This window comes from Callithrix jacchus, chromosome 5 (assembly GCF_049354715.1).
Source record: "Callithrix jacchus isolate 240 chromosome 5, calJac240_pri, whole genome shotgun sequence".
NCBI classification, from domain to species: domain Eukaryota; kingdom Metazoa; phylum Chordata; class Mammalia; order Primates; family Cebidae; genus Callithrix; species Callithrix jacchus.
This window is the reverse complement of record NC_133506.1, coordinates 54,482,646-54,506,444: the sequence shown is the minus strand read 5'-3', so window position 1 is coordinate 54,506,444 and position 23,799 is coordinate 54,482,646. Positions and strand designations below refer to the sequence as shown.

General features: G+C 40.8%; 1 protein-coding gene across 4 annotated transcripts in view; it reads left to right on the top strand.

The window, feature by feature from the left end:
- Positions 1-21,863, top strand: part of LOC144582509 (uncharacterized) — a 47,861-nt gene extending 25,998 nt beyond the window's left edge. Inside the window, exons 3-4 of one of the 4 annotated variants that reach the window (XR_013535264.1) lie at positions 6,912-7,111; positions 21,558-21,863. Coding sequence is in view for 3 of the 4 variants with exons in the window: in XM_078372032.1 (XP_078228158.1) it covers positions 21,558-21,642 (85 nt within the window). In the remaining variant the exon portion in view is untranslated. Of the gene's footprint in view, positions 1-1,689; positions 1,891-6,911; positions 8,233-21,557 lie in introns of those variants that run through there. The other 3 variants (XM_078372032.1, XM_078372033.1, XM_078372034.1) reach the window with 3 other exon arrangements.
- The last annotated feature ends 1,936 nt before the right edge of the window (positions 21,864-23,799 follow it).

Below are 23,799 nucleotides of genomic sequence, written 5' to 3'. Positions count from 1 at the left end.
CTTTGTATTATATATTGGTAGGTACTTGGAGGAAAATATTTGAATTATGTGTCATTGAATGAGTTCCGTTAACCGTGAACTTGACTCTTGTGGACTTAATCATCAGTTCTATGAATTTTTATCAGAAATAGATGATAAATACCTTGACTTGTTCTGCCACACAGAAATGTGAAGGCTTGGCTGGTTGCGGTGGCTCATGCCTGTAATCCCAGCACTTTGGAGGCCAAGGCAGGCAGATCACAAGGTCAGAAGATCAAAACCATCCTGGCCAACATGGTGAAACCCTGTCTCTACTAAAAATACAAAAATTAGCCAGGTGTGGTGGCACGTGCCTTTAGTCCCAGCTACTCAGGAAGCTGAGGTAGGAGAAGGGCTTGAACCCAGGAGGCAGAGGTTGCAGTGAGCCAAGATTGTGCCACTACACTCCAGCCTGGGCAACAAAGCAAGACTCTGTCTCAAAAAAAAGAAAAGAAAAGAAATTTGAAGGCTTGTTGGTAGTGAAGTTTTACTGAGATATTTTGAGCTCAGGGCCAAGATTTAAGTTTTTCTGAACAAGAATAGTCTCTGTCAACCACGATTATACCATAGTGAGTAGCTCTGGAATTTAGAATTTGCTGTGAACTTGAAAGTATTTCTTAATAAATTCAAGGTAATATTAAAAGGCAAAACAGTGCTTATATGCAAAACTTATCTGTGGTAAAGTCATTTTGCCTTTACTGGTACTGTTTGGGTGACAGCCGATGTTGTGCCACTTTAAATATTTCCCGTGCTGTCAGAAGTTGAGACAAAAAGGAAGATCCCCATTTCCATAGAAATTTCCTGTGGAATTGTTTTTGGAATTCAAACTACAGTTTAAGCAATGTTTTATAGAATGTGATATATGCAGAAAGGAAACTTCCATGCTTCAAAGTCTGTTTAGCTGTGCAAAGAAGAGTTTCCAAATAACCTTCAATTCAAAGTGACTAATATGTAATGAAATGACATGCTAAAAGGCAAATATCAAGAAAAGAATCTAATAGAATTCTGTAAATGCCTTACATGTGATGAATGTAAATTAAATTTAAATCGCAATTGAATTCAATCACAATTAAATTCAATTAAAATCACATGCTTGTGGACTGCTGTCAGTATTGTCAATACCTATCTTTGTGAAAAGACATTTTCAAAGATGAAAGACATAAAATCTCTTTACAGATCAGCATTGATAAATGAAAATTTGCAATTGGTTATGATGATAACCAACTTTGATCCCCAATTAAGTAAAATGTTACTTGCCCCCCAAAAACTCCATTCTTCTCAGTAGAGCTATAAAACAAAAAGGTACTTATTATCATATTTTGAATTTCATCAGTTAAAATTTTGTGAAATTTTGTTTCTCTCTCTTGTTACATAAGTACCTATATAACATCCTTGAGTTTGCCCACAAAACCTAAAATATTTATTGCCAGGCACTTACTTTAAAAGTTTACTGGAATAATGTTAGTGAAAATTTCTGAGTAAGAACCTCTAAAAATTGTCTTCTTCAGAAAAGCAATGAGAAAACTGACAAAATAGTCAAAATCGGCATTTTTAGAACTTTGAATGCAGCCATTAGGAAAGCATGCATTTAAGAAAAATGGCTGAATCTTGATAAGAATAGTGAGCTTTGTGGTATCTTAACTTCCCCGATTTCTGTTTCCCTTTCTCCAGTTTTCTGGCAGCCTTGAAAACCAGTAGCCTGCAATCAAAGTGAAAACCAGAACTGGTTGTTACCAGCAAGAATAAAATGAGGTTGAAGCTCCTTCAAAGCCTTATTCTCAGGAATTATCATGATTTTACCCATCTGGTTCGTTTGCCATGACTGGAAGCTTGCCTAGTGTTAAAAGCCTTTTTCGCCGGGCACAGGTTCACGCCTATAATCCCAGCACTTTGCAAGGCTGAGGTCAGGAGTTCGAGACCAGCCTGGCCAACAGGGAAAAACCCTGTCTCTACTGAAAAATATATAATATACAAAAATTAGCAGGGCATGGAAGCACATGCCTGTGGTCCCAGCTACTCAGGAGGCTGAGGCAGGAGAATTGCTTGAACCAGGGAGGTGGAGGTTGCAGTGAGCCTGCCCAGCCTTGGCAACAGAGCTAGATTCCATCTCAAAAAAAAGAATAGAAAAAAATAGGCCTTTTCCTTGGGGGCATTTGTCAAACAATTGGGAGGAATTGTTTAATTTTAAACCTACTTGAGGCAGTAGGTAACAGTTGGGACAAACAATAGCTAAGCCAAGGGCTTAAAAGGAAAAGTTGGGGAATGAAATGTCACGAAAAGCCATAGGATCTTTGAAAAGCACACGCCCAGGGCTATGCACATGCTCAGGAATGAATCAGTGAGGTTCTTTCATCTCTGGGGCACCTTGAGGCTCTCTGCAAGAAAAAAGTAAAGACTCAGGCAGCTTTGTCAACTGCCTGGCTCACTGTTCAGGCATACACACAGCTCCCCCGCAAAGACTGGGAGAGTTGTTGATGACAAGAATTTAAGAAAATCTCTTTCTAATAATTAGCTGACCACTAAGCTAACAGAACAGAGACTTCAGTGGCCACACATTACAAGAAATGCAGATATTACAGAATTTGTTCAGAAAAGTCACAAAGCAACAGCAACAAATAGCAATAATAATAAATAGCAAAGTCAACAAATCCTGGAGAAGGGAGAGAATTTGATTTTCAGAGTTGACATAATACGTTAATTTTTTTTTTTTTTTTTTTTTTTTTTTTTTGAGACGGAGTGTCGCTCCAGGCTGTAGTGCAATGCCAGGCTGGAGTGCAATGGCATGATCTTGGTTCACTGCAACCCCTACCTCCTGGGTTCAAGTGATTCTCCGGCCTCAGCCTCCTGAGAAGCTGGGATTGCAGGTATGTGCCACCATGCTCAGCTAATTTTGTATTTTTAGTAGAGACAGGTTTCTCCATGTTGGTCAGGCTGGTCTCGAACCCCTGACCTCAGGTGATTCACCTGTCTTGGTCTCCTAAAGTGCTGGGATTATAGGCGTGAGCCACCACGTCTGGCCTAATATGTTAATATTTATTTAGAGACCGAGTCTCACTGTCACCAGGCTGGAGTGCAATGGCACGATCTCGGCTCACTGCAACCTCCATCTCCTGGGTTCAAGTGATTCTCCTGCCTCAGCCTCCCGAGTAGCTGGGACTACAGGCACCTGCCACCACGCCTGGCTAATTTTTTTTTTATTTTTAGTAGAGACAGGGTTTCACTGTGTGGCCACAATGGTCTCGATCTCCTGACTTCATGATCCGCCCACCTCAGCCTTCCATGAGCCACTACACCCGACCCATAATGTGTTATTTTAAGAGGCTGGTTTTCAACAAAAAATTATGAGATGTGCAAGGAAATAAAGTATTGCCCAGGCCGGGCACGGTGGCTCACGCCTATAATCCCAGCACTTTGGGAGGCCGAGGTGGGTGGTTCACGAGGTCAAGAGATCGAGACCATCCTGGTCAACAAGGTGAAATCCCGTCTCTACTAAAAGTACAAAAATTAGCTGAGCATGGTAGTGCGCGCCTGTAGTCCCAGCTGCTCGGGAGGCTGAGGCAGGAGAATTGCTTGAACCCAGAAGGTGGAGGTTGCGGTGAGCCAAGATCGTGCCATTGCACTCCAGTCTGGCTAACAACAGTGAAATTCTGTCTCAAAAATAAATAAATAAATAAATAAAATATTAATAAGAGTAAAACTGCAATAGACTGAAGCATATAACATCAAAAACAATGTTAATATGATACTAAATTATAATTAATAATGACAGTGATAACTGATCACAGTTGGAAGATGCTAGGAGATCTATACATTGTTTTGAAAATGAGTAAAGAGAGGGGATCAAGCACTTATCTTGCCTTTCTTATACCAACTGTATATTCACATAACCAAATAGTGGATGCAATGAAGCTGCTCTCTTGTTGTCCAGGCTGGAGTGCAATGGTGCAATCTCGGCCCACCTCAACCTCTGCTTCCTGGGTTCAAGTGATTCTCCTGCCTCAGCATCCCAAGTAGCTGGGACTACAGGCATGTGCCACCAAACCAGGCTGATTTTGTGTTTTTAGTAGAGACAGGGTTTCTCCATGTTGGTCAGGCTGGTCTCGAACTCTCGACCTCAGGTGATTCACTGGCCTCAGCTTCCCAAAGTGTTGAGATTACAGGTGTGAGCTACGGTGCCCAGCCTGAGGAAGTTTCTTTTTACAGAAGCATAACACATGGAAAGGGAATGGTAAAATTGGAATTTGACTATTTTCCAGCCTCTGGCGAATTAGTGAATGCAGATACTGAATGTCAGTGGTTGTTCACAATGAAATGAGAAGAAGCAAGGTGTTATGTTTTCCCAATGGACGCACACAGCATTGCCTGTACAGTCATCTCATAACAAAATCAGGCTTGAATCTGATGAAGCCTCTAAGCCCAATGGCTAGTCTTTGTGATAGAATTTAGGAATTCAATAAACTAATTCCAGACTGTGGGAAATAAACCATTTTAAGGAAGAAAAAAGGGAGATAGAAGAGGACCTACAAATTTGGAGACTTAGAAGTCTGTCAAGGAATCTTATTTTTTGAATTCTTATCTTTTTAATGCTAAAATAATTCATGAGACAATTTAAAATTGTAAATGGATGACTGAGTGGTTATTTGATGATATTAAGGAAATGTTGTTGATACTTGTAGATGTGATAATGATATTGTGATATTTTAAAAGTACTTATCTTCTAGGATAAATAACATTTTCCAACAGAGACAGAGACTGATTTGCCGACTTCTTAGTGGTAGAGAGGTGTGTGGTTAATGGATCCATTAGTTTTGCTACAAACAGAGAAGTAGAAATCCTTTAAATAAAAGATAGGAACCCTGTGAAGTTTTCAACCCTCCAATAGTCTGATGTTTTTCTGCCAATTTACCTAAAGATCCAACTTCAGTGGTCAAATGATCTAATTCTCACAAGCAACCAGCCGGAGTTCAATACCAGCTCATCTACTACATAATAATATTTCTAGGCCAGGCCTGGTGGCTCACACCTATAATCTCAGCACTCTGGGAGACCGAGCGAGAGTTCAAGACCAGCCTGACCAATATGGAGAAATCCCATCTCCACTAAAAATACAAAATTAGCTGAGCATGGTGGTACATGCCTGTAATCCCAGCTACTCGGGAGGCTGAGGTAGGAGAATTGCTTGAACCCAGGAAGCAGAGGTTGCAGTGAGCTGAGATTGCGCCATTGCACTCCACCCTGAGAAACGAGAGTGAAATTCCATCTCAAAAAAAAAAAAAAATTCCAACTCACCTCATCTCACTTTAGCCAGTTCCACATTTTAATATTCAGCTGCTTTTAACACCCTACTCCTGTTAGCAACTTTTATTTTCATTGAGGCTAGGGTGGAGGGTGGTTTCTTCGTCTCAGTCTGTTCAGGCTGCTATAACAACATAGTATAGACAGGGTGGTTCATGAACAACAGGTATTTATTGTTCACGGTTCTAGAGGTTGAGAAGTTCAAGATGAAGGGCCACAGGCAGCATCTGGTGGGGGCTTCTTCCTTATAGATGGCACCTTCTTATTGTATCTGCACATGGTGGAAGAGGCAAGGCAGCTCCCTGGGCCCTCTTTGATGAAGGCACTAATCCCATTCATGGGGAAGCTCTTATGATCTAATTACCCCTCAAAGTCCCTACCTCCTAATACCATTGCCTTGGGTGTTAGGGTTTGTACCTATGAATTTGAGGAGAACACAGTCGAACCATAGCCGGGTGCTTTGAATTGCAAACTTCAGAAACCTTATTCAAAGTAGGTTGGTCAAAAGAGAGGATGACCTGTCTCATATAACTGGGGAATCCAGAAGCTCGTTTTACATATAACTGAAACCAGACATCAGAGTTCTCAGAATTGGACTAGGTCTTCCAGCCCTCTCCTGTCCCTGTGTCACCTCCTTTCTGTCCCATTGTCAATCTGCTTTACCTTGTGACAAAGAGGATGGTTGCCAGGACCTTACAATTCCTGTTTTTCCCATGCCTGCATCCCAAAAGGCATGTAGGTGGCTGGATAGTGCTTTTTTAAAAAAATTTAACCAATAATTAATGAATATTTGCCTAGTTTCCAATCTTTATTCTATGTGATTATGTGATGAAAGTCATTGCAAGTAGGGCCAGTGGCACAATGCTGTTTTTCAGATAAAGTCCTCGAAGTAGAAATGCTGAATCAAAGCTTATACATTAGATCCCCCACCATGTGAACGCATGCGCCCTTTTTCCCCAGCTTCACTTTCATGGTCCATCCTGTCAACCACCCTCTTGCTAACAACCTAAACCTGTTGCTCCTTATCCTCTGATCACATGTGTTGGCAGAACCCCAGTCTGGGATGAATTGAGTATGTATCATGCATGTACCTGCGTAGCTAAGTTCTGCAGACAAAAGCCCACAACAGGATAACCCAATTTCCCAGCAATTCCTCATCATCAACATCTGCCCTCAAATCCTTCTTTCCTCAAATCAGCACATTCTTCCCCTCTCTGCAAAGATGTGTCAAACTTTATATTCTCTTCTCAAACCTCTGACTTCACCATTTCTTCCCCTCGCCCTTCCCACCTTCTATTGCAGAGAGAAAACAGCCCATGTGCAAGCACCCTGCCACCCTCCTAGCTCTGAAGGTTTACCCTGCTAGCATCGGGCTGTTTCTCCCAGGGCCCCACCTGTGCTGAGGATCCTCTGCACTCCGCCCCCTCTGGAGCCTTCTTTGGATAATTCTTCTTTCGTCTGCATATTCAGTCTTTCCCTCCTTTACCCTCAATATTTAAACATATTCAGATTGCTTCAATCTTAAAAAGCAAAATGAAACAAAAACAACTTTTCTTGACTTCCTCTGGTCACCACTTCATGTTTCTCCTTCTCTGCAGACAAACTCCATGTAAGAGTTACCTCCTGTTCCAGTTCCTATTGCTGCAAATCAGATGACCCCACACTCAGTGACATTTATTATTATTGTAATAGTTTCCATGGGTCAGAAATTCAGGCAAACCACAGTGGGGAGAGCTCATGTTGGCTGCACTTGAGCTTCAGCTGTTTGCTTCGAAAGCTGGTCTGGGATCACCTGAAGGTGAGTTTGCCCACAGGAATGGTGGCTGAAGGTCACTGTCAGCTGGGTCCTCAGTTTCTCCCCATGTGCACCCCTCTAGGTTGTCCTGGATGACTCTGGGCTTCTTCACAGCATGACACCTGCGTTACAAGCAAAAATGTACTTAAAAAGGGAAGCAGAGATGGTCAGATTCACAGAGACAGAAAACAGAAGAGTGATCGCCAGGGTCTGAGTGGAGGGAGAGCAGAGAGTTGTTGAATAGGGACAGAGTTTCAGTTTTGCAAAGTGAAGAGAGTTCTGGAGATGGATGGACAACAGTGGGAATGTGCTTAACTCTACTGCATTGTACACTTAGAAATCGCTAAGATGATCCATTTTGTGTTCCAGGTATTTTATTGCAACAGAGAGTGAGAGAGAGGGAGAGTGTGAATTAATATGATGCAGGAAAGCTTATGCTTATTATGACCCAGCCTCATGAGTCACAGCAGCAAATCACTGTTCTCTGTTGGTCCGAGAAGTGACAGGTGTGCACAGATTCAAGGGTATGGGGGTAGATGCCACCTCCTGACGGGGAGAGGGAAGGTTCTGGAAGCACATGTGGAATGGAACACATTGCTGGGGGCATTCTTGAGAAATACGGTCTTCCATTTTGACTGTCCTAATCTTCATTTCCTCAGCTCCCACAAATCTCATTTCTTCCCAGTCTAGCTTTTATTATTTACCTACCTGTCTAGTTAAATTCATAAATGATGTAGGCCAGGCACAGTGGCTCTCATGCCTGTAATCTCAGCACTTTGGGAGGCAAAGGGAGGTGGGCAGATCACCTGAGGCCAGGAGTTTGAGACCAGCCTGGCCAACCCTGTCACTACTAAAAATATGGGCATGGTGGTGTGTGACTGTAATCCCAGCTACTTGGGAGGCTGAGGCAGGAGAACTGCTTGAACCTGGGAGGTGGCGGTTACAGTTAGACACGACTGCGCTACCACACTCCAGTCTGGGCGAGAGAGCAAGACTCTATCTCAAAACAAACAAAAAAAACAAGCCATAAATGATGTGTATGTTGATAAATTACATAGATTTGTGTTTGATGTATGTTTTAATTAAGAAATGTTCAGGCTGGGCTCAGTGGCTCACGCTTGCAATCCCAGCACTTTGGGAGGCTGAGGCAGGTGGATTACCTGAGATCAGGAATTCAAGACCAGCCTGGCCAACTCTGCTAAAAATACAAAAAAATTGACTGGGTGTAGTGGCACGCGCCTGTAGTCACAGCTACTCGGGAGGCTGAGACAGGAGAATTGCTTGAACCCAGGAGGCGGAGGTTGCAGTGAGCCGAGATTGCGCCACTGCACTCCAGCCTGGGCAACAAAAATGGAACTCTGTCTAAAAAAAAAAAAAAGTTAAAACATATTCAAAAGAAGAGAGACTAATAGAATGAACCTCTGTTGCCCAACTTCAACAATGATCGACATTTGCAAATCTTGTTTGATCTGTCCCCTACTCCTACGGGATAATTTTGCAGGGATTTCATCTTTTCTGGCCCCCAGTAGCACTAGACAGAGGTGACCTCCCCATTTCTCTCAAAATACTGGCTGCCATTGCCCGTGTCCTAATCATCATTCCGTTCTCAGACCTTTCTGTCTTGCTTGGTTTCTCTGTTACTGTCTCTCAGAAACCTCTGTATGTTAGAAGCCTGTACCGTTTGGTGTCGGTTTATTCTCAGTCACCTGTCTTATGCTCTGGAGAACACTCTGGCACTCCTTGGTGAAAATAAGTGCCCTCCTCTTCTACCCGGAAAGCCCACTCCTGGGTATGTGTCCCAAAGCTGTGTCATCTGGGTCTGTAGGGGCCTCGTGCAGGCATGGGTCCACACAGCCTTGTTTGGGGTGGCAGAGAGTGGAAGCAGCCTGGGAGGCCACAGTAGTCATGAGGACTGCTCATAGCTGTGCCAGCTTTCCTCTCCGACTGTCACATGCTAGAACTGAACTTCCCTGCCCTGGGGGTTGAGGTGGAGCCAGGTAACTTACCTGGGCATGGAAATGTGTGCAGAAGTTATGTGCATCACTACTGAAGGAGTCAGGGAATGCTTTGCTGTGCCTTTTAGTGTCTGGCATAGCAGCTGGCAGTGATAGAGAGGGCACCTAGGTCCCTGGTGGTAAGAAGAGCAGAGCCCTCCCGTCAGTCTATGGTGGTCATACAGCCTGAAGGAGGAATGAGCGTCTGTGGCTAAACCATTCCCATCGTGGGAGTATATGTTACAGCAGCATAACCTGCTCTATCCTGACTGACAGTGACACATGTAGATGCTGGAAGCAATGGTGGCACATGCACAGCGATGTGCCTAGATCTGAGAACAGGGCTGGCTGGGGAAAACACAGAATGAGATCTGTGAGTATATCATTTATGCCAAGTAAAAATAATGTGTCCCTTGGCTGGGGGTGGTGGCTCATGCTTATAATCCCAGCACTTTGGGAGGCTAGGGCAGGTAGATGGCTGGAGTCAAGGAGTTCAAGACCAGTCTTGGTGAATGGCAAAACCTTGTCTCTACAAAAAACACAAAACTTTGCTCTGCATGGTGGTGTGCACCTGTGGTTTTAGCTACTCATGAGGCTGAGCCAGAAGGATTGCTTGAGCACGGGAGGTCAAGGCTGCAGTGAGCTGAGATTGCACCACTGCACTCCAGCCTGGGTGACAGGATGAGACCTCATCTCAAAAATAAACAAAATAAATAAGTAAATGATAAGAACAATGTGTCCCAAACAACGTACATGTTTTTCAATAACACATACAAAGAGAAGGAACACATCAGACATATTGGAGTTGCTGCCTACAGGGAAAGAGATGTGTAGCTAAGAAAAATAAGTAAATAAATGAAACAAGCACCTTGCGCACACCATGAAAGTCTGGCCACGAAGTGAGGAAGATAACAATTCTCATCTCTGGAGTCCAATAAGGGGGAAAAGATTACTGCTGTGTCTCTGCTCCCTGGGGGCATCCAGTAATGCTGGTTAGGCATTTTAAACATAGTCACACAAAGATACATTCTCCCCACAACACCACATGCACACTTACAACATTTTATAGAAATGGAAGCATGCTAGCGAATACACTGCTCAGCCTGTTGCCTGCTTCTCAGTTTATGACGGTGAGGTTGGAAGCTCTGAAGCTTGGGACAGGCTTTGTCACTGACTGAACAAAAGATTTGGTCTGGGAGAACAAGGCCAAATGCAGATAAACACCCTTGCTCTTTCCAGAATATTAGGAACCTGTCAACTAATTATGTCTTTTGCTTAAGGTATTTTATATTGTGTTTCTGTTACGTACAACAAATAAATCCTAACCAATACATCCAAATGGCCCTTTAATAATATATTAAATTTCCATAAACTTTGGCCTGTTCATGGTCTGCTGTTTTGTTCCCAGACTCTGTCTGTTCCTGTACTGGAACCACACTAGAACATATTATGTGTGATATCTGGGAGGGCAAGTCCATGGCCAACAACCTTCACTGCTGGAATTCCATCTGCTGTTCTCTTAGATAATTTATTCTTCCAGATGAACTATAAGATGATTTTGCCGCATTAAAAAAATCAGGGGTTGCATTAAATTTAGAGTTAACTTAGAGCAGAGGTATCAATCTTTTGGCTACCCTGGACCACACTGGAAGAAGAATTGTCTTGGGCCACACATAAAATACACTAACAATAGCTGATGAGCTAAAAAAAAAAATCTCATACTGTTTTAAGACAGTTTATGAATTTGTGTTGGGCCACATTCAAAGCAGTCCTGGGCTGCATGTGCATGGCTAATTTTTGCATTTTTTTGAAGAGACAGGATTTTACCATGTTGGCCAGGCTGGTCTTGAACTCCTGGGCTCAAGCAATCCTCCCACCTTGGCCTCCCAAAGTGCTGGGATTAAGGGTGTGAGCCACCGTGCCTCATTTGGGATTTTAAAAATAACTGACTTACACACACACTCTCTCACACACACACTCACATACATACTCTTGCACGCCCCCACACACACTGTTATACATACCCACACTCACACACATTCATTCAACTGTGGCCCTTGAGAGAGCTGTTGCTACTTCCCGTCGAAGTGGAGAATGAGCAGGCAGGTGAAGCTCCCCTCCCCCAGGGAAGATCTTGGACAGTTTCTGAGGATTAAAAGCTGGGCTTCTCGAACCAAAGTGGGCCTGGAACCCCAGTTCTGCCCCTGAGCTGCTCCCTGACCTCCGACAAGGGACGCCCCTCAGTGCCTCAGTTTCTGTGTTTATAAACAGTGAGATTTAAAAATATAATGTAATATAGTCTAATATAATACAAATTATATATAGTTTAACATGTAATATGTAATTCTCTTTATACAGGTGCAATTATATGAAGTATACTGTGTAAATATAAATGGTAGTATAAACATATAGTGTTTATAAAATATATAATGTAGCACAGTATAATATAAATCATATAATTTAATGTATATCAAGTTATGCATATATAATTATAAAATGATATAAAATTATAAATTTAAATTGAAGTTTTATAGCCTTAATCCATATAATAAAATATGTCATCATGATGTAAGTTATATATAACTTAATATACATCATATCACTTTATACATGTATAATTATACATGGATATATAAATATAAATATATAGTAATAAAAAATATTAATAATCTAAAACATAATAAACTATATAATATATAAATTACATGTGATTTAATATGTAATACATAAGTATAATTGCAATACAAAGAATATGATAGAAATACATGTGTAGTGATATAATATGTTAATTGTATAATGTAACCGAACTGGGATTTAAAAGCCTGTTAATTGTTATGAGTGTTAAAGCATGTCAACAGGCCCTGGCACATAATAAACATTCAATGCATATAAAATCTGACGGTTGTGGTTGTATGGTGTAAGAATAGCAGGCACTTAAGTAGCATGCTTGTGATGGTGAGTACTCCATTAATGCTAACTTTTCTTATTATAGTTAGACAGTATATGAGTAGTAAGAGACTTAGAATGGAGCCTTGGCACTCAGTGAGTGTTGAGCTTTTATTATCGTATGTGTAGTGAATTTTCTGTGGGGATTTTCTAAGCTGTACAGTCATATACACACGTAATCACAATATTAGCTTCTCCCTTCTCTTATTTCCGATTTCAGTATTTTTTTGGTCTAATTGTACTCACCATCACTTCCAGAACAAAATTAGTAGTGGTGAGAATGAATACTGTTCTGTTGTCCCTGACTTCAAGAATATTAAGAATAGTGATGGCTGTTTGATCCATACATGCACAGGCACACACATGAAAGGATATCAAAGAAGTATTCTTTTATTGCCATTTTGCCAAGGGCTTTTGTTTAAAAACAAAACAAAACAGAAAGGACTCAATGCTCACAGATGCCTTTCAACTCTATCAAGCTGCCAAAGGTGTCTTCTCTTTTGACCGGTTTACATGGACAGTGTATTGGCAAATTTCGTGATACTCATCTTTTGCATTCTATGGTAAACGTTTTGCTATAGTCTGAATTTTGTTTGCTAAGATTTATCTCTTACTTTGTAAAAAGTGTGTCAAGCATGGGAGAAGGAGACCCAAAGCATCAACATCATTTTAGGAGAAATCAAATGAGCAAGAAGCAAAGCCCACTATGGCAGTGTTCTAAATGTTACCATGGTTGAAATAGCGCTAACAAATCCAATGCTGCAGTGACATGCAGAAGAAAATTCATTGGCATTGCTTATTTCAAGAACAATGATGAAGACTAACCCTCAAAACTCCAATGAACTAAAACTCTCACAGTGAAGATTTGGTTTTCAGAAGATGCACTGAATTATCCATAACCAAGCCTTCACTGTGGTCAGACGTGTAGATGAGTTAATTCTATGCCTTTTTAATAATTGAAAAAAAAAGTGACTTTTCTTTTGAGACGGAGTCTCACTCTGTCACTCTGACTGGAGTGCAGTGGTACAATCTCGGCTCACTGCAATCTCTGCTTCCCACGTTCAAGTGATTCTATTGCCTTAGCCTTCCAAGTAGCTGAGACTATAGCACTATAGGCATGCACCATCACGTCCAGCTAATTTTTGTATTTTTGGTGAAGACGGGGTTTCACCATGTTGGCCAGGCTGGTGTCCAACTCCTGACCTCAAGTAATCCTCCTGCCTTGGCCTCCCAAATGAAAAAAAAGTGACAATGTAAATGTTTTTTTGAGGTATGCAGGTGAAAAACAAACCTTCCCCCCTGCCACCCCGTTTTCATCTTTATTTCATTTATTTATTTATTTTTGAGACAGAGTCTTGTGGTGTGGCCCAGGCTGGAGGTCAGTGGTGCAATCTGGGCTCACTGCAACCTCCACCTCCCAGGTTCAAGTGATTCTCCTGCCTCAGCCTCCCAAGTAGCTGGGACTATGAAACTACAGTCACATGTCACCATGCCTGGCTAGTTTTTGTATTTTCAGTAGAGTTTTGCAATGTTGGCCAGGCTGGTGTCAAACTCCTGACCTCAAGTGATCTGCCCACCTTGGCCTTCCAAATGAAAAAAACTGAAAATTTAAATGTTTATTTGAGGTATGCAGGTGAAAAATATTTTTTTTTCTTTTTTTTTTTTTTTTTTAGAGAAAGAAGGAAAAGACTCAGCTTTTATTTTCAACCTACGTACTGCTTTTATGGAATCAAGTGTCACTGAGATTTGAACATGTCTTGAGTGAACTCACATTTTCACAGGCACACACCAAGAATTTCAGTGGCTTCTCCACTACTATTACTTCTTAGTAAAAGTAAAAACCTTAAGGCAAATGATAAGCTACTATTACAACTTCAATGTATTGCTAAAACTGCTGTGAGAATATTTTAATTTCTATAAGAAGGTAATAGAAATGCTTATAGTTGTGGATTAAAGCAATTACGGAATTCCATCTGGGGTAATTTCTCAGTTGATTGTACAACAAGCTATAATTTTATGGGTAAAGGTTTAACACTTTGTTGTCATGTACTGTTGCTTTGAATGGAACCAGGTAAAGCAGGTTCAATTCACAGCAACAGTACATGCAAGTAATCAATTTTTACCTTTTCAGTTACTTATTAAGAAAAGTCGTCTTCTCTTTTGTGAAATTTCACGATTTCTGCATTCAATTCTTGTTCCTAGAAACAAATAAGAATTGTTCTAGCTATTCCAGAGATAATAATTCTCTTCTTTGGGAAGATGAGTAAACATCAATATTTCCTTAAAATTTTGCATACCAGCAGTCTGGTTTCTCCTTCACCTTTTACCATTCCTCATTAGGAGCCTCTGTTTCTTTGATTGATAGCTTTTTAAGGCCAATCTAAGCACAATTTGGTACAAAAATGTTTTTGGTTTTGAATGAAGGATAACATTTTAGCACCAAATTAGCCGAATGAAGCTACATTAAAGAGTTCCCCCATACTTAGCAGCTTTCGACGTTTCAATTTCAAGAGTTAGCAGAAAAAACTTGTCATTCTGAACACTGCTACCGAAGGCTATAATTGAGAAGGAAAACTGAAACTGAGAGGGAGAAAGATTGAATAATTACAAATTTACCAAATGCAATGTGATTTTTTAGTGATCCTTCAGTTTTGAATTATAAAACCCCGAAGAATGCAGTTCAGAATGCCTCACTGGCCAGTTCCTACAATTCCCACGAATCCTGTTTGCTAATGAGCTATAAAATACGAAAGCAAGTACCAATCAGGGGATAATTGATGAGAAAACACAAAAGCATTCTTAGCCTTTGCTCCAGGAGCTTTTTGGTAATCCCAACCCTGAGTACAATTTTTCATTTCTCAATGCTTCTCTTTCCTCAAACTCAATTTGATGGAGTTGCTCTGTTTCCTTTGAGGCAACCTGACCTTGGGGAACAGGGTCACAATATTTTTTTTCTTTATTTCTCTCCTTTTGGAAAAAGATAAGAACCAATTCTTTTTATATTACTATTATTATTTTGAGATGGAGTCTTGCTCTGTCACTAGGCTGGAGTGCAGTGGCATGATCTCAGCTCACTGCAACCTCCACTCACAGCAACTTCTGACTCCCAGGTTCAAGTGATTCTCCTGCTTCAGCCTCCTGAGTAGCTGGGACTATGGGCACATGCCATGACGCTCAGCTAATTTTTTTTAGTAGAGACAGGGTTTCATTATGTTGGTCAGGATGGTCTCGATCTCCTGACTTCGTGATCGGCTTGCCTTGGTCTCCCAAAGTGCTGGGATTAAAGGTGTGAGCCACCACACCTGGCTGAACCAATTCTTATCTCTGGTTCACGGACCCTTATTTCTAGTGGCTGATCGCAATTTTTCTCAAACTTGTACTTCATCTCTGAAGTAGTGAAGTGTGCATGCAAGGAGGACTGCAGGTACATGGGGTGCCTAGACTTACCTTCCCATTATTGCAAAAGCCACCTTGACGATTCCTAGAGAAAAGTAATGGAAACACCCTATTTCCCCAGTTGGTTCATTTCACATCTCTTCAAGGACTGTTGGCTCTGTACTGGGCCCCGCAAATATGGCACCACCTCTTATCCCAGATTTTGACAGCTGAGCCCTACCCTCCTTCACTCTCCTCTGTGTGCCGCCCCAAATCCCACCACCTCCCGTGAAAGCATGCAACACCAATTTTGGAAACGAAAGATCCTTAGAGCAGCAAGACATGAAAGTCATTAATTACAAAAATACAGTGGTGTCTCAAAATGGGTACTGGAAATATGTGGTGTGCCCCAGGGCCTTCCCCTTGGAGGCACCTGCCACCTCAAGCTCCTTTCTCCAACCTTTGCCCTCTTCCCACCCTTTAATTCCCGGTTCAAAGATCACCCCCTCAGAGAGTTGTTCTCTAGCCACACCTTTTGTAATGATACCCCCACAACCACCACACCACATGAGCTTGCTGTAGATAAACTTTGTGACCATCTGAATTATCTTAATTACTTATTTGGTTACCATTGTATCATCTCAATTCTCCCTCTAGGATGATAATGGTTGTCTACTCCATTGGCTGCTGTCACCTGACCACCTAGCACTGGGCTTGGTGTATTGTTGAGTATCTAATAAATACTTGTTGAATGCATAAAAGTCTGTGCTATGACAAAGGATGAAAACATTTGTTCTTAAAATATAAAAAAAAATTATCCTTAGTAGATTTATGCAAAGAAATTACCAGAGCATCATGATGATGAAAGGTTAACCCGGAAATTTATATCAATAGTCCCCCTGTCCTCTGCCTCACCAAGCCCCATGTAGATGAAACCCCACTTTGGAAATGTGATTTGCCTCACAGGATAGGGAGTGCCCCATTTGAACTGAGCCAGTCTGTTCTGGGCACCATCATCTTGTTCAGCACTGGCCCTAAGGAGGCATTCAACAAATTTGTGGTTGGGAAAAAGGATTTCCTAAACAGTATATTATCTGTCATTCAGCAACACCATTGCGTTGCTTTCCAGTCTTATAATCTTGGGTGTTTTTTGAATCAAGTGTCTTGGGTTGGGGGTTTTCTCTTTGTTCTAATCCCCCCTCCTTCTGTCTCTGTAGGGTAGAGCTGTTTTCTTCTTCCTTCTTTCTTGTCTATTAAACTTTTTGCTTCTTAAAACCAAAAAATTTTTAAAAAGTGTCTTGGGTTGGAATTTAAAGTTGTAGGCTCCTGGTTACCTAGGTTTGAATATGGACTCTACCAATTATTAGCTATATGATCTTGAACCAAGGAAGTTGTTCAGCTTTCTACTCTTTGGTTTCCTCATCTGTAAAGCAAGAATAAAAACATCTTGAGTTATTCCCTGTAAAATGCTTAAATTAGGGAAAGGTAGGTAGTAGGCTCTCAACATGTAGTAGTAGGCTCTTACTATTATTATTATTATTATTATTTTTTTTTTTTTTTTGAGACAGGGTCTCACTCTGTTGTTCAGGCTAGAGCACAGTGGCTCCATCTTGGCTCACTGCAACCTCCACTTCCTGAATTCAAGTGATCCTCCTGCCTCAGCTTCCTAAGTAGCTGGGATTAAAGAGGCATGCCATCATGCCCTGCTAATTTTTTATTTTGTAAAAAGATGGGTTTTTGCCATGTTACACGGGCTGGTCTCAAACTCCTAGACACAAGGGATCCACCCACCTCAGCCTCCCAAAGTGCTAGGATTATAGGCATGAGCCACTATGCCTGGCCTGCTATCATCATCAACATTGGAAGTTTTAAAAACTTTAATCTGGAAATGTAAGATTTTTCTTTCTCCTTTTCTCAATGTTTTTGTTTATTTTTTAAATTTTATTTTAGAGAAGAGTCTTGCTCTGTTTCCCGGGCTGGAGTTCAGTGGTACAATGGTAGCTCACTGTAGCCTTCAACTCTTTGCTTCAAGGAATCCTACCACCTTTGCCTCCTAAAGTACTGGGATTACAAGTGTCAGCCACTGCGTCTGGCCCCTTGTTTTAAACTTTCACTTAAAATATCCAACACATAGAAAATTAGAATAGTATAATGGATCCCCATGGACTGATCACCCTGTTTCAACAAGCATCACCTCGTGGCCAATCTTGTTTCACTTTCACACTCCTATCAGTGATGTGCTGGAGCCAACTGGCACTGTCTGCTCAGAGGTGACTGTGCACCTCTTTTCCCAACTCCATGTCCAATGGCATACTGCTGGGAGTTTGAAACCAATCATAGTGGGGGGATTTATACCATGGGAACTGACAAACACATCAAGGCTCCCCTCATCCCCATTTACCACAGGAGAGCCTGTGGTAAAACAGTTACCAGGAGGGCTCCGACTTCCACCTTCACACCACTGCATGATTTTGGTACATCATAATATTTTGTTTCGGTGGATATATCCGAACGATAAGAACTCTTGAAAATCATGATACTCTAATCACACAAATAAAAGTTAACACTAGTTTTCTTAGTATTGTCAAATATCCAGTCATTGTTTAAATTTCTCTGACGATTTCATACTTTTTAAAAAATCGTCGATTTGTTCAAATCAGAAGGTTTATACTATGGGGATGCAGTCAGCAAAATCTGGAATATGGAAAGCTCTAGAGGATGAACAACTCAGTTTCTTCAGCAACCAAATAGTATAAGGGGAAAGAAAAAGAGAAGAGGTAACTGACAGATTACACAGGATTTAGGAGGTGAGTCAACCAAATGTAACATGGGGACCCTATGTAGTCTCTTGTATTTTTTTCTTAAAGCTTTCTTGTTTTGCCTTTCACATGCTATTGATTAAAAAAAATTTTTTTAAAGAGACGTGGTCTTTCCATGTTGCCCAAGCTGGTCTCAAACTCCATGGCTCAGGCATTCCTTCCACCTTAGCCTCCCAGGGTGCTGGAATTACAGGTATGATCCTCTGTGCCCAGTCTGCTATTGATTTTTTAAATATTATTATTATTATTATTTTAGAGATGGGGTCTTGTTCTTGTTGCATAGGCTGAAGTACAGTGGCATAATCAAAGCTCACTTCAGCCTCAAACTTCTAGGCTCAAGTCCTAGGACTATAGGCATGCACCACCATGCCCAGGCTGGTATTGATTTTTACATGTTAATATTATAAACCTGTACTTTGCACTTTACTAAATACTCTCACTTTTTAGTAATTATTTCTCCATAGATTTTTAGTGGGGAGAGTTATAATATTTAATATCACCTCCATTTTTATTTTTTTTGCAACAGGGTCTCTCTGTCACTGAGGCTGGAGCATGTGCTACCACATCTGGCTAATTTTTAAAATTTTTATTAGAGATGAGGTCTTGCTTTGTTGCCCAGGCTGGTCTTGAACTCCTGGACTCAAGCAATCTTCCTGCCTCTGCTTCCCAAAGTGTTGGGATTACAGGTATGAGCCACTGCACCTGGCAAAAGATAGTTTTGCTTCTCCCCTTCCAATTCTAGGTCTCTCATTGCTTTTTTTTTCTAATTAAATTGGCTTATTCATCTAATACAATGATAAAGAGTGTGATGATGTGAGGGAGCCTTATCTTACTTGTTTCTTATTCCTGGCCTTAGTGGAAAAACTTTTAGAAGTTCCTCATTCATTAAAATATTGACTTTTGGAGATTTTATTTATATACATGATACATACTATACTGTATAGTATATATAGATATTGTATATATACTATATATATATGTATACATAGTATACTATGTATAGTATATATAGATATATGTATATATACTATATATATATGTATACATAGTATACTATGTATAGTATATATAGATATATGGGATAGATATAGAGAGAGTTATTATATTAAAAAAGCATCCATTCATTACTATTTTATTGAATTTCTAAAATATAAATTAGTATTAAATTTTGGCAAATACTATGTATTTGTTCATATTGAACCAACCTTGAATTCCTAGGATAAATCTTACTTGGGCATGATGTATTATTTTTTAATGCAATATGGAATTATGTTTGCTTATATTTTAAAATATTTACATTGATATTCATAAGTGAAATTAATCTGTAATTTTATTTTTGGGTGCAATCCTTGGCATCCTTTGGAATCAAAGGTATACTTGATAAAAATAATTTTGAGGTTTTCCTTATGTTATGCTCTGGAATAATTTAAGAAGCATTCAGATTATTTGACTTTCAAAGGTTTAATAGAATTCCCCTGTAAAACTACTTGGTCCTGGTACCTTTTTCCTTTTCCTCATTAATAAAAAAATGAGGGGTGGGCGTGATGGCTCAAGCCTGTAATTCCAGCACTTTGGGAGGCTGAGGCGGGTGGATCACGAGGTCAAGAGATCGAGACCATCCTGGTCAACATGGTGAAACCCCGTCTCTACTAAAATACAAAAAATTAGCTGGGCACGGTGGCGCGTACCTGTAATCCCAGCTACTCAGGAGGCTGAGGCAGGAGAATTGCCTGAACTCAGGAGGCGGAGGTTGCAGAGAGCCGAGATTGCGCCATTGCACTCCAGCCTGGGTAACAAGAGCAAAACTCCGTCTCAAAAAAATATATATATATATATAATGTATGTACTAAAAAGTTCCAAATTCTAAGTGTACAATCCAGTGAATTTTCTCTAATGAAATATATATGTATTTCTGAATATATCTGAAAGATAAGTGGGTATATCTGAAAGATAAGAACTCTTGAAAATCATGATACTCCTGTCACACATAAAAAGTTAACACTAGAGTATTTATATGTGTGTGTGTATATATATGTATATTTTGTTGTTGTTGTTGTTGTTTGTTTGTGATGGAGTCTCACTCTGGGGCTGGAGTGCAGCGGCACAATCTTGGCCTCCTGGGTTCAAGCCATTCTCTGCCTCAGCCTCCCGAGTAGTTGGGATTACAGGCGCGTGCCACCATGCCCACCTAATTTTGTATTTTTAGTAGGGATGGGGTTTCACCATGTTAGCCAGGGATGGTCTTGATCTCCTGACCTCATGATCTGCCTGCCTTGGCCTCCAAAAGTGCTGGGATTACAGGCATGCGCCACCGCGCCTGGCCTTCAAATGGAATATATTTGTTTAACCAGCATTTAGGTCAAGAACAGAAACTTGCTAGCATCCCAGAACCCTCATGTTTCCTTCTCGTTATTAGCTTCCCATCCCAGTGAGAATCTGGAGCCTTTTTGTCATGGAGGCCTCTCACTGTGCTTTTTGTTTGTTTTCTGTGGTAACTGGTTGGCTTAGATTTATGATGTCTCCACTGGGGTCAATTTTGGCAAACAGTACTTTTTTCAGTGATTATCTATTTCATTCAGGCTTTCTAATTTATTTACATAGAATTATGCAAGTTGTTTTTTGGGTTTTATCCCCTCCACCCTCATTATCTTCCCTAAGCCTTAAAACTATAGGCATTGGATACATTTTTTTCAGAAGTTCCATCAAGGTTTATAAAACGGGACATTATAAAATCCCTCTTGGCTGGGTGCAGTGGCTCATGCCTGTAATCCCAGCACTTTGGGAAGCCAAGGAGGGTGGATCACCTGAAGTCAAGAGTTTGAGACCAGCCTGGCCAACATGGTGAAACCCCATCTCTAATAAATATACAAAAAATTAGCTGAGCATTATGGTGGGCATTGTCATCCCAGCCACTCGGGAGGCTGAGGCAGAAGAATCGCTTGAATCCGAGAGGTGGAGGTTGCAGTGAGCCAAGATCACACCACTGCACTCCAGCCTGGGCGACAGAGTGAGACTCAAGAAATAAAGAAAAGGAAAGAAAGGAGAGAAAGGGAGAAAGGGAAAAAGGGAAAGGAAGGGAAAGAGGGGAGGAAGTATGGGAGGAAGGGAGAGAGGAAAGGAAGGAAGGAGGGAGAAAGAAAGAAGAAAGAGATACTTTTCTGTTACTTTTACATTTCTATATATACATAAGTAGCTGGATATCTATATGTATTTCACATGGTGAAAAGTGAATGAAGAGGCCTCTACAAAAGACTGACAAAAGAGGACAAAAGAGGTTTGGTTGAACTGTCTCTCCCCTCTCTCTTCTGCCTTCAGTTGTACTGTGACACCATCTTGCAACTATGAGAGAGAAGCCAAGAGAATTGTGGACACATTAGTCCTGTCATTGATGAACTGCTGAAATAACAGGGACCACCTACCTCTAGAATTCTTGGTAACTGGATACAAATTTCTGTTTGCCTGTGCCATTCTGGGTCAGGATTCTGTTACTTGCAGCTAAATGCATTCCTAACTGATACAGTACATAAAATAGGCAAAATCAGAAGACTTTTGTTGTTCATAGCATACATATTTTTTAATGTGGGAAAATTATTCTAGAGATGCAAAGTCCTCCAACTCTTAAATAGGAACATGTATAGCAATTACTTAAGTGCTTATTGTAATGACTTTTTTAGTGTAACCTTTATTAAAAGCATAATTTGCTTAAATTGTTCGCAATGCTTTGGATATCATTTACCTTTTTAATGTTTGAGCTAACATTTGCACAATGGGATAGGACCTGTTGTACAGATTATGGGTTGCATTTTAATAGGGCTTTGAAAGGATTAAATGAGATCATTCATATACAGAGTCTAGAACAGTGCTTGGCACATGGTAAAGTCCTTCATAAGTGTTATTATTATTATTTTGAGACAGAATCTCGCTCTGTCACCAAGGCTGGAGTACAGTGGCACAATCTTAGTTCACTGCAACCTCTGCCTCCCAGTTCAAGCTATTCTCCTTGCCTCAGCCTCCTGAGTAGCTGGAACTACAGGTACCCACTACCACACTTGACTAATTTTTTGTATTGTTAGTAGAGATGGGATTTTACCATGTTGGCCAAGTTGGTCTCGAACTCCTGACCTCAGGTGATCTGCCCACCTCAGCTTCCCAAAGTGTTGGGATTACAGGCATGAGCCACCATGCCTGACTGTTAATTATTATGTTTTAATAACAAATTTAAATAATGATGTTAGCTATTAATACTTGATGGCTGGCTTCTTCTCATCATTTACATTCTCCGAAGAAAATGTGCCACATCAGAGAGGCCCTCCCAGCTATTCTATCTAAAGTGAAATTCCTCCTCAAATACCTCCCATTCCTCACTGCCCCCATCCTGCTTATTGCTTCAGAGATTTTGTAACCAACTGTAATTCTTTTTATTATTTATTTAGCAAGTGTATGTCTCCCTCGCTAGAACATGAACCCCATGAGAGCAGAATTCCCTCTGGCTGGCATAGATCTCATAGTCTCTATGTATTTATTGAGTCAAAAGATGACCAAAACCATCCAAGAAAGCATTATAGTAAGAGGATGCCATGGCCTACGTAGAAGGGCTATTGCAGATGTGGCCATTTTGGGGAGCATAATTCTGTGCATGTTTAAGGAAAAGTGGAAGTAAATAAAAATTCTAATTCTAGGCCCTTCTCACATTGCGTGTGGGGGGCCTAATGGTTTATTATTATCACATTCAATCCCAAAATTCATGAATAGTCATTTATAATATTTGGCTTACACATCTCTATGAAGTGTGGTGCAAATTTTTACCTTTAAAAAAATAGGTTGTTTTGCACTTGAATAGAGGTTTTAAAATCATATTAAAAATTTTTTTGAAATAATGGCTTATTGTAATCAAAGATTAGTAAAATTCTTTATAATTTTTTGTTTTCTGAAGATCTTAAAATTTAGATTTTAAAATAGCTCTGTAGAAGTTTTGTTTGATGGCTGGGAGTGGTGGCTCACGCCTGTAATCCCGACAGTTTGGGAGGCTGAGGCAGGTGGATCACGAGGTAAGGAGTTCGAGACCAGCCTGGCCAACATGGTCTCTAATTTTTATAGAAAACTATAAATATTGGCTGGGTGTGGTGGCACATCCTGTAATTCCAGCTACTCAGGAGGCTGAGGTAGGAGAATTGCTTGAACCCAGGAGGCGGAGGTTGCAGTGAGCTGAGATAGCGCCATTGTACTCCAGCCTGGGCAACAAGGGCAAAACTCATCTCCAAAAAAAACCAAAAATGTTTTGCTTGATACCAGGGTAAAAGGGAAAAGGGAAACCAAATGTTTTAAATAGCAATGACGAACCTTAACATAGGGAAGCGAGTCTCAAACACAACAGGGGAACTAGTAGGGACAAAGCCCTGACCTGGTAGGGAGGCAGGAGTATGGCCAGTGCCATGGTCTGTGGGACGAGGCCACCCACCCCCCTGGGTATGGAACCCCATGGTGACCTATAGGACTTTTGCTAGGGGTCACAGGTCATGGATTCCTGATAACTGATGTCATGGGAAGAACACCAGGA